Source organism: Bos mutus, chromosome 2 (genome assembly GCF_027580195.1).
Source record: "Bos mutus isolate GX-2022 chromosome 2, NWIPB_WYAK_1.1, whole genome shotgun sequence".
Lineage (NCBI taxonomy): Eukaryota > Metazoa > Chordata > Mammalia > Artiodactyla > Bovidae > Bos > Bos mutus.
In genome coordinates, this window is record NC_091618.1 from 63,098,002 (window position 1) to 63,113,152 (window position 15,151).

The 15,151-nt window shown below is 53.7% G+C and overlaps 1 protein-coding gene across 1 annotated transcript in view; it reads right to left on the bottom strand.

The window, feature by feature from the left end:
• Positions 1 to 220: 220 nt before the first annotated feature.
• The window catches only part of GLI2 (GLI family zinc finger 2), a 267,022-nt gene continuing 252,091 nt past the window's right edge, over positions 221 to 15,151 (bottom strand). Inside the window, 7 exon segments of the mRNA XM_070389163.1 lie at positions 221 to 3,895; positions 3,898 to 4,443; positions 5,849 to 6,185; positions 7,746 to 8,024; positions 9,144 to 9,308; positions 11,982 to 12,131; positions 14,718 to 14,852. Coding sequence (XP_070245264.1) covers positions 2,022 to 3,895; positions 3,898 to 4,443; positions 5,849 to 6,185; positions 7,746 to 8,024; positions 9,144 to 9,308; positions 11,982 to 12,131; positions 14,718 to 14,852 — 3,486 coding nt within the window. The 3' untranslated portion in view covers positions 221 to 2,021.

The window sequence follows — 15,151 nt, forward strand, 5'->3', positions numbered from 1 at the left end:
TCAAATCCCGCTCACCCCCCGGCCCCGCCTCCCACTGCCTCCACCCTGAGACAACAGCCAGCCAGTAAATGCCCCAGCGTTAAACATTTCCTGGCAAAGGTGGGACAGTCAATTTTGATGCTGCTGAGAAAAAAATACAGCCTCATTTCTGTTTAAATGCACTGAATTTACTGCTCAGGTTTTCATTAACTAATGTCAAGAAAGAAGCAGACAGACCAAATAAATTATGAAAAAATTACTTTTTTTTTAATGTACAAAAAACGACTTATTTACAAGTTGAGTATGTCATCTCAATTCATAGCATGTAGAAAAAGCTAAAAATGTTTTGGAGATATAAATCTGACCGGATGATGCACCTACGGTATTTTCAGGGACGCCGTCTTCTGTACAGATTATATACAAACTGGGAACGGCCAGTGAAATCCTAGCCCAGGGAAAGAACATGCACCACACAGAGCACAGACCCCTGGAGGTGTCTCAGGGCTGTCATTTGAACTTGACCTTGTCTTTGAACCCTGACAAAGCACTTGCTGTTCTGGGGTGTAGAGGCCCAGGTCAGGTTTTGGCCATGTTCTGGTTGAAGCCAGGCTCATAGTCAGAGTCAAGTTCATAGTGATGCAGGTGGATTCAGCAAGGTTGCCACAAATTCAACATGAGAAAGGTGCCGAGTGTATGTGAACGTGTGTAGTGGGGAGGATGCATCCATTCACCCTCCCAAATGTTCGGGAACAATGTCTTCTGATGCCAGTTCCAAATTCCATTTCCAGGTGGGGCTTGGTCAACACTGAACAGGAAAATTCAGAGATGGTCCCTCAGAATCCCAAGAATCAACCCCTTCAAAATCCCACCCCTGCCCAAAATACCATGCATATCATTACTCTCTGTGAAATGAACAGGTGGGCGGAGGGAAGGGAGACCAGAAGATACCAGGACTGCATGTTGTAGCTTGGGGTCAGTCAGGGGGCTGCTGGTGAGTGGACAGCATGGCCTGGAGGAATGTGGGCAAAGGCTGCCATCAAGCCCCACAGTTTTCCACCATAAGGTGGGTGGACAGTGCATTGGAGAAACAGGGTTGGGTAAACAGGTGACTTCCTCTTCCTACTGGGAGACTTCCAGGGCGGCCTGAGGCTGGGCCCCCAGTGTGCTCTTTAGCCAGGCCCCTCTTCATCACACACTTCAGCTCACCTTGGTCCATCCCTAACCCCCAGCAGCCCCGAGGTATTTAGAAATGTGTTCTTTTCAGGAAGGGCTACATTCTACATGCATGAACACTGTAAACATGGTCTGGAGAGGCCTGGGCAGCTTCTGGGCTTGCCCTGAGTATTATACTGTTTTCTTTCCTTTTTTGGGCAATGTTTTCATACTTTACTCATCCATATACACTTGGACAGTCAGCCAGCTGCAAACTTGGCTTTGCAGGGTAGAGACACCAGCTCTACCAAACCCATAAGGATGTGCTTCCAAACCATCCAGGTAAAAAAAAAAGTTTCCCCCTCCACAGCAAGGGATGTCAGAGGCTTCAACAATTAAGCTTCACAGAAGAATTCCCGTGGGCCAGGAATTCCTTTACCTTGCAGGCACCGGAGCAAGAAACTTATCTTCCTGGATTGGGATATCTGGTATGGCTTTTGGATGATTCAAACCCAAATGTGGTTCCTCTCACCTCTTTCCATGTGTGCTTGGAATGCCCTGGGCCAATGTTATCCCTCGTTAGCCAAATGACAGAGGTGACAAAGCCAGACACCCATAAACACCAGAGGCTGTGAAGCACTGTGTAAACGAGTCCTGTATCCCTGCCTTGCCTTTTCCGTGGAGACTTTTGAGAGTTCCAAAAGATTATCTAAAGGAAGACCAGACGGGATGCACACAAACCTGCCCTTAAAGCATCTGTGGTCTGAACCAGCCACTGGCCAAACTCCCTCAGACCTATTTAATACTTTTTGGGGAAAAAGGTAAAACAGATAAAAGCACCGTGCCCTGGGAAGTGATGGTCCTTCCAAGTCCGCTCAGTGCCAGGGGCCTTAGGTCATCATGTTCAAGAACTTGCTCTCCTCGGCCAGGCTGGTGAGCATGGAGCTCATGTCCCCCACGGCCATGTTGCTGATACCGGCGGGGATGGAGGGCAGAGTCAGGGAGCTGCGTGGGGTGGTGAGGCGGGAGGAGCTCTGGGAGAGGCCGTGGAGGAGGCTGGGGCTCAGGGCGCCAGAAAGCAAGCTGGAGTGATCACTGTCATCCATGATGGCATCAAAATCAATCTGGGGTGCCTCAAGTAGCTGGGAGTCCACAGTGCTGGACACCTGGTTGACCCCCGGTGAGGGCAAGGCCTGGGGCTGTGTTGGCTGGGGTCGCAGGGCTTGGCAGCCGGCCTGGTTCTCAGGGCCTCCGTTCTGCTCGTACATGTGGATCTGGCCATAGTAGTAGAGCATGCTGTGGTCCTGGGTCCCACCTGTGTCCTGTGGGGGTGGCTGAGGGGGTAGGGACAACATGCTGCCCATTGTCCCCTTGGGTACAGACTCTGTCATCTCCTGGTTGGCTGACATAGCAGCCATGGCATGGCCAGTTGCCCTGGCATAGGCTAGCTGCTGCCCTGCACGTACCCCGCGGTGGCGGCCGGCAGGGCCAGGCTCTGGGGGTGGCCGGGGTTGCATTAGGCCAAAGCTAGATCCAGCTGCCCCCATTGTGCCCTGCTGGGGCTCCATGAAACTAGGTTGGTGGGAAGGTACCAGGTTGGGGCCTTGGTGGTAGCCCTCCTGGCTCATGGTGGTCACCAGGTGATGACTCTGCTGTGAGTAGTTCTGTGCTGGATGAGGTGGTGGCATCCCGGCCAGGCTGGAATTGGGCATGCCGAGCTCCCTGTGGCTGTTGCCCATCATGGTGGGGTCAGGAGCAACTTCCATTTGCTGGGGGAGCCCCAGGTGGCCTGGCTTGGTTGCCATGTTGCTGCAAGAGGAGGGGAATTGGTTCAGGGTCCCACCCATGGTGCTCAGCTGGGGGTGGGCTTGGCCGTAGCCGGGGTGGGGGTTCACTGCAGCAGTCATGTTGGGACACTGGCTGCCAGCCCCTGGCTGCCGCAGCTGCTGTGTATAATTTCCCCTGGGTGCGGATGGGGCTCCACTGTAGGGCTGTAAGTGTGGCTGTGAGTTGTCTAGGCCCCCAGGGCTCGGCTGCAGGCCCTGCGGATTGTATCCTGGGTACTGGGTGAAGGCTGGCTTCTGTGGTACCACAGCTAGGTTGCCCTGTGGGAAGTGCAGAGGCTTCACCTGGCTGGCCAGTGCGTCCACGGTGCCTGAGCTCACTTCGTTCCACTGCACAGGCATGCTGTTCTTGTTCAGGCTGGAGGGGGCCCCGTAGCCCAGTGGGCAGCCTCCCAGCACCGGGGCGGAGGGGCCCACGTTTGAGTCTGCAGCTGCTATGGTACGTTGGCCGTGCAGCCCGGGGCTGGGCAGTTTGGGGTTCTCAGAGAAGCAGGTGCTTTCCGGGGGGTACACCGGTGGGGTACTCTCCTCCAGGGTGCCACTGGTACGTGCCTTGATGTACTGCACCACATCATCGGGGAGTACGAGGTCGTCCTCTGGCAGTCCGAGGCTGACCTCTGGGCCTGTGCCGTCCGCCCCCGCCGCCAAGGCTTCCATCACCACGTTCTCGCTGATGCTGGGCGGCCGGGGTGAGTAGCCGCTGCGGGCCAGGCTGCCGTCTGCGCTCGTGTGGCTTTGCAGACGGAGGCCTCGGCCCTGGCCGCAGGGTGGCGGTAGCGTGCCTGGGGTCACGTCGAGGGCGCTGTGGAAGCGCTGCACCCGCGGGGCTGCCAGGGCATCAGGCCGCCTCCCAGGATCGCTGGCCCGCCGCGCCCCGCCGCCTGGTGCCTCGTGGGGAAAGCGGGCAACGGCCCCGAGGGCCCGTAGTGTGGCCCGTCGCTGCCCCGCCGAGGCCCGATTGGGCGCAGGCAGGCAGCGGGCAGTGCGCGCTCGGGAGCATCCAGCAGCGCCAGCCGGGTCCGCAGGCTCGTGCGCTCCAGGCCCGGCAGTGGGGTCGGGGGAGGTCCACCTGTGGCTGCTGCGTACTTGGCCCGCAGGCTGTACTGCTGGGCGGGCGTGAGCTGGAGAAGCCCCGGGCCGCCGCCGCACTGACTGGCCTCACTCGAGCGCCGCGATGCGTCGGTGGAGATGGGGTCGTAGGAATCAGCAGAGCTGGCAGGGTGCGCGCGGCCGGCGCCCAGCGGCGAGGCCTCGCTGGAGCGGCGACTAGAGAAGTAGGGGGAGATGCCGGAGGAGCGGCGGCTCACGGTGTAGGCCGAGCTGACTGTGCTGGTGGAGCTGTCCCGGCGTTCCTGCAGGTGGCTCAGCACTGTCACCTCGCCCGGGAACAGCTCAGACAGCCGCGGGTTGGGCAGCAGCCCCGCGGGCCCGCCGCCCCCGCCGCCGCTGAAGTTTTCCAGCACGGAGCCTGTGGGAGAGGAGAGGGATCAGCGTTGGGAATGTGGGACAAAAGGCGATGCTTGGACTGCCTGGAGGGCACTGAGCCTGCTGGGCCTAGAGCCCTGGAATAGGGTCTGGCACCCAGTCAATGATTTCTCAACAAAAGGAAGAAAGAGACAATTGGGAGCAAATGGTGGCACTTACTGCCAGGGCACAAGCAGAAGTTAGGAGGCTTGATCCCAGTCTGCTGCTGCCGGGCAGGCCCTGTGCTCTCATTCTCCCCATTCTCGGTCTCCAGCTGGGGGTGGCATGTGTTGCTGGGGAACACTGGGTTACTGAAAAGAGCCCAGGAGGGCCCTGGACACAGCCTCCCTGTACCCTCTTCATCCATGGATGGGTGTTGCCAGCTGGGCTCCCCTGGGGTTGTGTTTACCCAGCAGGCTGTTTATAGAGAGCGTCCTGGGACCTAGGGCCACGGGAGGGCAGAGAGGCTGCAGAGTGGGCTGGGAGAAGACAGCTGCAACAATGGACCCCCGACAGCTGCGGCTCATCTCACGGAGCGCTCTGGGCCTTGAGCGGCCTCTACATCCCTGATCTGTTCCTGGATGTGGGCCACCCTGGGAAGGGGTGACCTTGGGTGAGGCAGCTGTCACACCCTGGGCAATCTCTGGAGGAGGCTGGGAATTGAAGGCCATCTGCTGGCAGTTCCTCCAACAGCTGGGACAACAATCCTCCCTTCAAGGAAGACCTCTCAATGTCACCCCTCTATAACCCAGTCCTACTACACGGCCATCAGTCCCTGGAGTGCAGCTTAGAGGCTCAGCGCCCCAGGGTGTCTGGTGCCTAGCACACTGCTCGGCAGAGTCGACACTCAGGAAATGCTCAGTGAGGACATCTTCCATCTCAAAGCCTGGTTAACACTTCCCGAGGCTGAGGACAGGGCTGCCTCCTCCAGGAGGTCCTCCCAGCTCTTCCCCAGCTGCCCTGCTTTCTCTCACTACCCTGAGCTCTGTCCTAGGTGCTACTTGGCTCATCCTGCATCTGGTGGCATGGCCTTTCACCACAGCGACTGGAATATCTCACTATCCTGCAGAGGGTCTTTGCTATGGTATCTATGGCAGGTGCCTGATAGACAAGTGAATGGATTATGAGGAACAGGATGATGGGAGCTGAGTTTGCCTGTTTTGAGGAGTTATGGGGATGCAGCATGGTGTAGTTGGAAGAGCATGGGCTTTGGAGTCACTCATGCCTGGGCTAAGTCTCAGCTCTACCACTAATCTAGGCAAAGCACTTTCACCTCTCTGAACCTCAATTTCCAAAATTGTGCAATGGGCTTATAAGATCTATCTTCTCCAGAGCACATGGTGTTTGGTGGGTGTGAATCACAATGGATTCCCTCCCACCCCACCAGTGCATCTGGGGCCTCCACCTACCACTTCCCGGGAGGGGAGGCAGCTTGGAGGTCCGGGTGTGCGGAGCTGGCCCGGCCCATGAGCAGGAATCCTTCAGTGACTTGAGTTTCTCCTTCTTGAGCTGCTCAAACCGGTGCATAGCGGTCATGTGTTTGCGCAGCTGTAGGCCACCAGCAGAGGGGGCGGCCAGGGCGGAGGTGTCAGCCCCTGGCGGCGGGTCCTCCAGAGCTGTCAGGTCTGCCAGGCTCCCGGGCCCTGTCCCCGGCATCTCCACGCCACTGTCATTGTTGGGGGCACTGCCCAGGGGAGAGGGCTCGCTGCTGCAGGAAGACTGGGCTCCGGGGCTGGACTGACACAGCTGCAGGGGGCATGATAAGGCACAGACTCAGAGGGTGCGAGAAGCCATGGGCCCTGCCACCCAACACAGCACTCTTGCACACCTGGGGAGGTGGGGGCGGGGGGCGAGAAGGAAGCTGCTGCATGGAGGAGCTTTCAAAGCATTACTTCTCTGAACCTCAGCTTCCCCAACTATAAGCTGGACCTGAGCTGCCCCCTGGAGAGAGCCAATGGATAGATGGAGACAACCCAGCAAGTAGAAGGCACCAGGTAATCGTCAGGCACCCACCTACAGCCCCTCTCCCCACACACAGCCTCCCTGCTGTGCTCCTAAGCTCTTCCAGCCAGTGTCTGGGCCAGAGCTCTGCTTGAAGAGCTTTCAGTATGTGAACATTTGGCAGCTGAGCCCCACAGAGGCTGCCGCAGCCGTGTGAAATTAACACAAAAAGAGGAGACTTAAGCATCCTGACAGCAGTAATGGGCTGCTCGAGGAAGCAAGGAAGAGTGAAGGCCTGCTGACCTGCTGCCTGCCCAAAAGGCTGGAGATGGGTTGTTAGAAAGGGAGTTTGACTGCAGAGGTTGTAGCTGCTGGATGCAGCCCTTGCCCTCGCCCTCCCCAAACCAGCACTCCCTCTGAGTCAAGGCAAAGTGGGATGAGAGTTCATGGCACACGTGTACGGCGCGGAACTTCACAGAATGTGGGCAACCTTCACTGTGACCTAGGATCTGAGCCCAAATAAGGCTCACCTGGGATGAAGCATCTCCGGCTCACTCCTGGTCTGAAGGTCCCACATTCCAGACCTTTCCAGGGAAGCTGCAGTGCTTTCACTTGCCCATGGCACTACCCACCTTCCTCACCTCAGGACTCAAGACCTTCTGGAGGTCTGTCCTTCCCTCCTCTGCAGCCTGATTTGCACCTCCACTCTGCCCTGATCCTCATGCAGGCTCGGACCCCATGGCTTCCTCCTGTGACTGCACACTTGCCCCCTGTTGCCAGCTGTAACCTGTTCCGACGGCCCCACTTGCAGCACCTGCTGTCTACCTAACCAAATCTGCCTTCCCAGGCCCTTGAGGAGCCTGGCCAAGCACCCCAGCCGCCCTTACTCATGCCAGCCCTCCCCCAGTCCCACCCAGCTCCTCTGCTCACCTCAGTACCGTCTATCCTTAGGGGAGGTACAGTCAGGAGAAAGAGGTGGAGACAAAGAACAGATGGTTAGAACAAAAGGGGTGCAGGCCAGAAGGGCAAGGACACAGAGACAGGACAGAGGGTGGGGGGCAGCTGCGACACCTGGGGGCCGGTGGGAAAGTCAGCCACCGGAAACCACCCGCACCCTGCAGACTGACCCAGTCGGGGCAGGCATCCTGTTCCCCACGGTCAGCCCAGCAGAATGGCACTTGGCTCAAGACAGGTTCGGTGGGGGCCAGAGGTGGTGAAGGGAGGGATACTGAGCTGTAGAGAGGAGGGACATCCTTCTGCTCCTGGAGAGGGTGCCCCCTTGCAGATGGCATTGCTCTTCTGCTGCTGGGCGTGGCCCCCTGGGGGCGGGGCGTGGACGGGGCCCCTGCTGCCCAGTTGGCTTACCCCGGAGCGCTCCGTCTTGATGGCCTTGACGTGCAGGCCGTCCTCCACGGCCTGGCTAGTGCTGCTGGCCTCGGCGTTGTCCTCGGAGCCCCGGCCGGGCTCGGCGCCGGCCTCGCTGTCCCCATTCTCCCGGAGCAGGGGGGCGCGGAGGTGCACATCGTTGCGCTGCTTCTTGGTGACGTGAGCGTCTGGGCCATGGACCGTCTTCACGTGCTTCCGGAGGGAGCTGGGGTCCGTGTACCGCTTGGTGCAGCCTGGAATCTTGCAGATGTAGGGTTTCTGGGAAGTGAAGAGGCGTCATGCATGGGGCAGGAAGGCAGACTCCGCAGGGCAGCACTGCGGCACCCCTGTTGAGAGGGGCTGGACCCCTGGATGGAGCCCTGCCCCACCGGCCTCGCCTGCTACCTTTTCTTGCAGGTAAGCATGTGGCTAATGAGACCCTCATCCCCACCCCCCCAAACTGGAGATACGGATCAGAGCCTGTGGAGGGAGGGGTCACAGTGCCTGGTGTGATCAGCATGTTGGGATTTTTAGTATCAGTGAGTGTATTACCTCCTTATATGTCTGTGAGACAGCACTGAACACCCTGCTCTCTCTCATGAAGAAAGACAGGTTCAGAGAGGCAAAGACACTGGCTCCAAGTCACCCAGGAGCAGAATGAAAACCCAGGGTTTCTGACGCTTAGTCCTGAGCTCATACAGACACACATGCATGACATCCATATGTAAACAGACTTTTGTCTACATGTATACACACAGACATGTACACACATGTATGCACACACATCCACCTAAACACACACACTTAAACATGTATATAAACACCCACGTGTGTACACATACTTACAAATACGTATCCATACCTCCTCCCCGCATAACACATACAACCACATCCACACAGGCACATACATACTTGCAAACACACATACCTTTCCAAGGCTATCTCTTGTCTTTAGATGCTCTGAGTTGATACCTTTGGGAATTCCTCTGACTTCTTATCAAAGCAAGTCTCTTTGGGGTCCAAAATGTCCCTAAACTTTTAGAGACATCCTTTCCTGAGTCTACCTGAGTGATGGTGGTTGACCCTAGGAGAGACCGGGAGGCAGGTACAGCCCACACCAAGGGCTCCCTCAGCTCTGCCCGGGGCCCTGGCTACCTGGGGAGATAGAGCCTCATGTGCCCCACTGAGGGCAGGTTGACAGCCATGGCAGGCCAGGCAGCACTAGTAGCTGGAGTGTGTCATCAGCTGCTGTCGGACTGTGGGGACAGGGGTTAGGGCTGTGTGCTGAGCTCCAACAGCATGGGGTGGCAGGGAGTGACATCTGGCTACCAAATGGCCTATAGGTGTCAAGAAGCCATGGGGTGAGGGTGACCCATGCCGGGGCCCCCAGGCGGGTACCTCGTTGGAGTGGGTGCGGTTCTGGTGCTTGGCGCGGTCTGAGGCATTGGAGAAGGCTTTGTTGCAGCCCTCGTGCTCACACACATACGGCTTTTCCCCGGTGTGGGAGCGCAGGTGAGTCTTCAGGTTCTCCAGGCGGGAATAGGCCTTTGAGCAGCCCTCGAACTGGGAAGAGAAGGGTTTGGTCAGTGAGGGCAGATACAGTGAGTCCCAGATACAGTGCAGGGAGCCCAACCTGTGGACTGGTTCACTCCGCCCTACAGGTGCAGCCAGGAGTGCAGATCTAAACATCTCCCTTCCCTCCTGATCATGTAAATGACACAGCTCGAAAACTTGGAAAAGACTGAAAAGTGCAAGGAGGAAAATGAAACCTTCCATGGCCCAGGACAGGCACTGCTGACCTCCAGGCAAGTCTCATTCTGGGACTCTGCAGGTCATCCCCTCACATTTTAAAAACCTGAACTGGAACATCTCAAGCATTCAGTTGCTTATTCTGCTTGTTAAAATCGACAGCACATTATGAGACTCTTCCCATATGATTAAAAACTCGGTAAATATTATTTTCAACAGTTTCCTGATGCCCCTCCCTGATTAGAATTTTTTATGCATTAAAATGTGCCAAGAATAAAATCCAGTGTCCCCCACATTGCGGAGGGAGCAGGCCACCTTGACCCTGGCTCAGGCCATGTCTCTCTCCTTTTTAGTCCTTGACCCCACTAAGTTCTCCCGCGTGAGGGGCCTTGCACGCACCATCCTCTCTGTCTGGAAGCTTTTTCCTATCCCCACCCACCCTGGCCTTGGCCCAGCCCACTCCCTCTCAGTCTTTGGGGTCATCTCCTCCTACAGCAATTCTTTGATTTTCTTAATTATAATAACACCCTTTTTTCTTTATACTCCCTAATACAGTTTATAATTATCTTAATCATTTTGTTATCTGGCCTTCCCACAAGGATACAAGCTCCCTGCAAGCAGATACCTTCTAGGTCCTATTCATTTCTGTGTTCCTAGGAATCAGTGCCTGGTGAATAGAATCATTTTTTGGCACTCAAGAAACATTTTAGGAAAGGAAGAGGGAGCCAGAGAGGGGGGCAGGAAGGGAGGGAGGGAAGGATCATTGCAAGGGTTACCTATTCCAAAGATACTGCAACTGCATCCAGTGTAGCCGTGAAAATTACCCCCAGAATGACACATAAACCCCAGCAGGAACTGTTTCATTCCTCACATCCTCCCCTTTATTCCTGACCAGTTTGACTGAGCACACTTGGCTCCAATGACTTCTGTTTCTGCAGCTCACAGCTCATATCAGAGGGCTATGGTTTGCTACCACTCAGGCCTGAAGAAAATAACTTCTGCAAAGGACTCAGAAAAGCAAAAATAATCTTGCCAAAGGAGGACAAATTTGGAAGACTGACCCTTCTCAACTTCAAAACTTACAACAAAACTATGGTAATCAAGCAACTGTATAGCACAGGGAACTATATCTGATCTCCTAGGATAAATCATAATGGAAAAGAATATAGAAAAGAACATATATATGTGTGTGTATAACTGAGTCACTTTGCTATACAGTAGAAATTAACATAACACTGTAAATCAACCATTCTTCAATTAAAAAAGACCATGTGTGGTACCGGCATAAGGACAGATGTAGCCATCAATGGAAGGGAACTGATAGTTTAAAAAGAAACTCACACTTTTAGGGTCAATTGGGTTTCAACAAGGATCCAAGACCATTTGATGTGGAAAGAGCAGTCTCTTCAACAAATGGAGTGGGACAACTGTGTGACAACATGCAAAAGAATGAAGCTGGATCCTTACCTCACACCATATACAAGTTAAATGAATATGGATTAAAGACCTAAATGGAAGAGCTACACTACTAAAAATATATATGTGTATATATTTCCATGTTCATATAAATAAAACTACATACATATAAACCATAAAACTCCCAGTAGAAAACAGGGATAAATCTTTGTGACCTTGCATCTGGCAGTAGTTTCTTAGATATGATACCAAAAGCACAAGCAATATCAATAAAAGAAACTCTCTGAACATCAAAACTTTTATCCTTCAAAGGAAACTATGAAGAAAACCTATAGAATAGGAGAAAATCATATATATCATATAATCATATATCCGATTATATCATATAAAACCATATAAATCATATATCCGATTAGAGTCTAGTAAAACTACTACAATTCAACAACAAAAAGACAAATAATTTAAATACGGACAAAATATTAGAATAGAGTCTTCCCCAAAGAAGATACACAAATGGCCTGCTCCTTTGAAAGGGAGGAACTCCTGTGTGTTAAATAAAGGTCTCACCAGATAGTCACAAACCTTGTTGACTCCATAAGGGAGACTGTCCAAAAGGTCTTATAATTGTGTTCACGTTTTTTTTTTTTTTTAAGTCCGCCAAAGTGACTTTTAAACCATCATCACTCAATCTGTGACTCTCCAGTGAAACTCTTCTCTGTGCAGAGGACAGCCTGCGGGGAGCTACGGAGCCAGCCCTCTGCTCAGGGCCACCCAGCTGAGTGGGGCATAGCTTTGGGGCTCCTGGTCACACAAACACAACCACAGAGACACCAGCACACCTCCACCGCAGGTACCTAGATGCACACGTTCCTCAGGGAGAGTGCAAACGAAAGGGGCAGCAGACAGAACAAGGGGCCCCTAGGATGCCAGACCGGGCAGGAGCAGACAGGATGTCCTGTTGACAGGTCTTGTCCCATTGTCCCAAAGCTGTTCCACCGGGTCTTTCCGTGCTCAGCCATGTCCAACGTGACCCACGTAACCTGGCCAACGGGCCAGCCCATGGCCACTCACCGTGCACTTGTGGGGCTTCTCGCCTGTGTGTCTGCGCATGTGCACCACAAGCATGTACTGTGCCTTGAAGGGCTTCTGCTCGCGCGTGCAGGCCTGCCAGCGGCACACAAACTCCTTCTTCTCCCCGTGGATGTGCTCGTTGTTGATGTGCTGCCAGGAACAAGCCCACAGAGAGGGATGAGCCCAGCCACCCACCCCTCCAGACTACACCTGGTCTGTGCAGACCACCCCCCACACGGCATACCTGTTTCACAGACTGAGAATGAAAAAAAAGGATGTGAAATAGCTCAAAAATTTTGTTTTATATTGATTGCATGCAGAAAGGATAATATTTTAGATACATTGGGTTAAACTATATGATTCCAATTGATTTTACCAGTCTCCTTTCCCTCTTTTTAAATGTGCTCCTAGCTAATGTAAGATTACACATGTGCCTGGCATTGGGGCTGGCAGTGTCCCTCTCTTGGACAACACTGCTGTAGATCTTTGCAACCTACAACGCTGCCCAGAGCTGAGCATCTGGTTACTGGCAGCCTCTATCCTTGTGAGACAGAAAACCGCTGGGCCCTTCTGCCCCAGGTGACAGGCCAGACTGTTATGCATACAAATGCCAACACTGAGATAAGCAAAATCTACAGCGCTTTGAACTTCCAGGGAAATCTTAGCATATTAGCCTCACTTTCCATTCTGAAAGCTTTTCAAATGATCAAAATGCTTCCTGACAATGCCTTTCATTTTTCTCTTATTGGTTTACTTAGCAACAAATTGTTAATAATTGACTAGGGGCTCTAGCTTATGTGCGTGCCTGGGCCATCCATCTTCGCAGGGAGCACAGAGAGAGATGGAGCTGGGCAGAACAGGCTGCCCCCTCTCATGGGACCCTGTCCCTTCCAGGGCCAGACTCAGGTAGTCACCTACAGCCCCAATGACGGCCCAGGGCCCAGGTAGGAGACTGCAGCTGGAGCCCTGCTTCCCACATCTGGACTGTCTGCCTTTCCATGAAGAATCCCCTCCCTGCTCTTTGGAGTCGACTCAGTCCTTGCTAGAGCATCTTTTACATCTTCCTCTCTACTCCTCTGGGCTTCCCTGGTGGCTCAGATGGTAAAGAATCTGCCTGCAATACAGGAGACCTGGGTTCGATCCCTGGGTTGGGAAGATCCCTTGGAGAAGGGAATGGCTACCCACTTTAGTACTCTGACCTGGAGAATTCCATGGACTGTATAGTCCACTGGGTCGCAAAGAGTCGGATGCGACTAAGTGACTTTCACTTTCATTCCACCCCTCTGCTTGGGCCCTCTCCCCACCTCAGATCTTCTCCTTCTCCTCTCTTCATCTTACTGGCTTAAAACTCACAGCTCCCATGGCCCGGACTCCACCTCAAGACTTGTTTAACCCAAAGAGGTGGCACAGGTTGAAAAGTTATCTTCGAGTCCCTGAGGGATTAGATAAGACCCTGCTTTAAAGGTTCAACATCAGCAGTAATGGGTTTGCTAAGAAACTCCAGTCCCCTGGGTGAGAGTTTGGGGTGAAAAAGCCCAAGGCAAAAGAACCCTACAGTCTTTGAGTGCAAGCTCATGCCAAAAGTAAGCAGGGGGAGTGGGCAGTGTCTTAAATGTTGATTTACAGACCTGGGGAGGAGGCAACTCATGTGGGATAGCCTGTAGGTGTGACCGCTGCGTGTGTGTGTTTGTGTATGTATGTGTGTTGATGTGTATCTACCCAGCACTTGAGCTGCCAGCTTGGTGTAGGTTCATCTTTATAGACACTCACTCACTAAAAAGTGTGTGTGTTGGGACTGGGGGAGACTTATTCTTGACTTAAAGTTCTTTTCTAGATGCAGAGGAGGAGAACACTTGGCTGGTGTGGGGAACAGGGAGGAAGAACTAGGAGGGAATTGCTGTTTGGAGGTTGCTCTCTGCTAAGTGTTTATGCTGGTATCATAGTCAGCCTTCAGCCCTCTGTAGGGTGGGCTCCACCTTTATTTACAGGAGGGAAAAACTGAGGCTCCCAGAGGTGCAGTCACTTGTTCAGAACTGCTTGGCGTGCTGTGGTGGGGTCAGGTAGGAAGCCAGGCACCTCCTGCCTTAAGCCCCTGTTCCTGCTTTTTGCACTGCACAAGTTAGCCCGCAGTGGCTGCTGCTGTAGGGAGTTTAGAGGCAGACCCTGAAGAGCACACCCAGTTCTCAAGATCTCTGATCTCCTGGTCTGTCAGTAACTAGGCATTTTTAAGCAGCTCACTCCTTGTATGGGCGTATACATTCAACTGCACCCATGTACACTGAGTATCTGTGCACGGTCTCCAAGAGGAAACGACCAATTCCTTTCTCCATGGGAGGACCTTCTTTCAGATTTCAGTGTTAGGTTTGTTATTATCTTGTGGGCACTGGCTGACTTAACTAATCCTCTTTCCCTCTTTGCTCTGACTGCCAGGAAGCTTAAAGAAAAAAGAGAGAGATGTGTATGTGACCTCTAGCTCAGAATACTTGGTTTTTAATACTAACTTTATTCTGGGCTTTATTTTATTGCTCCTTTTCCTTCTAACTTTCTCCTTATTTTTCTTCCTCTCTTGTATGACATAGGTATTTATAAGCCCCATTTTAGAAATAAGTACAGCTTTGGTAAGTAATCATGCCTCCCACTTGCCCAGGAGGTGGTGCAGGCACCTCTGGGGTCCCTTCTCTCTAGCAGAGGGCCTGGAAGCTCCGCGTGGCCGGGTGCAGGTGCTCAGGGGCTTACGTGCACCAGCTGCTCCTGCGTGTCGTACTCCTTGGTGCAGTCCTCCCAGTGGCAGTTGGTCTCATAGATGACCACCTCAGCCTCCTGCTTACAATCGTCTCTCTCCAGGTCCTCCTTGAGGTCAGCCAGCTGCTCCTGGGGGAGTGGGGCAGAGGATACCCACGTGAGCCTTGTGTGGCCGCCTGGTCCTGGGGAAAGGTCACTGTCAGCCCCGTGAAGGCTGTGCCAAGGACCCATGGGCTGGTCTAGGTGGAGGCACACCTGCACTCACATACACATCACACGCGTGCACCCACAGGCACGCACATATGCTGGCTTGTCACCACCCAGGTGTCCCATCACATCCTGTGTCCAGTGGACATGGGTCCAGTGGACATGGCTCCGAGAACAGGAGACAGGAGGGCAGTGACTTTTGCTTATCGGATATGGTCTCC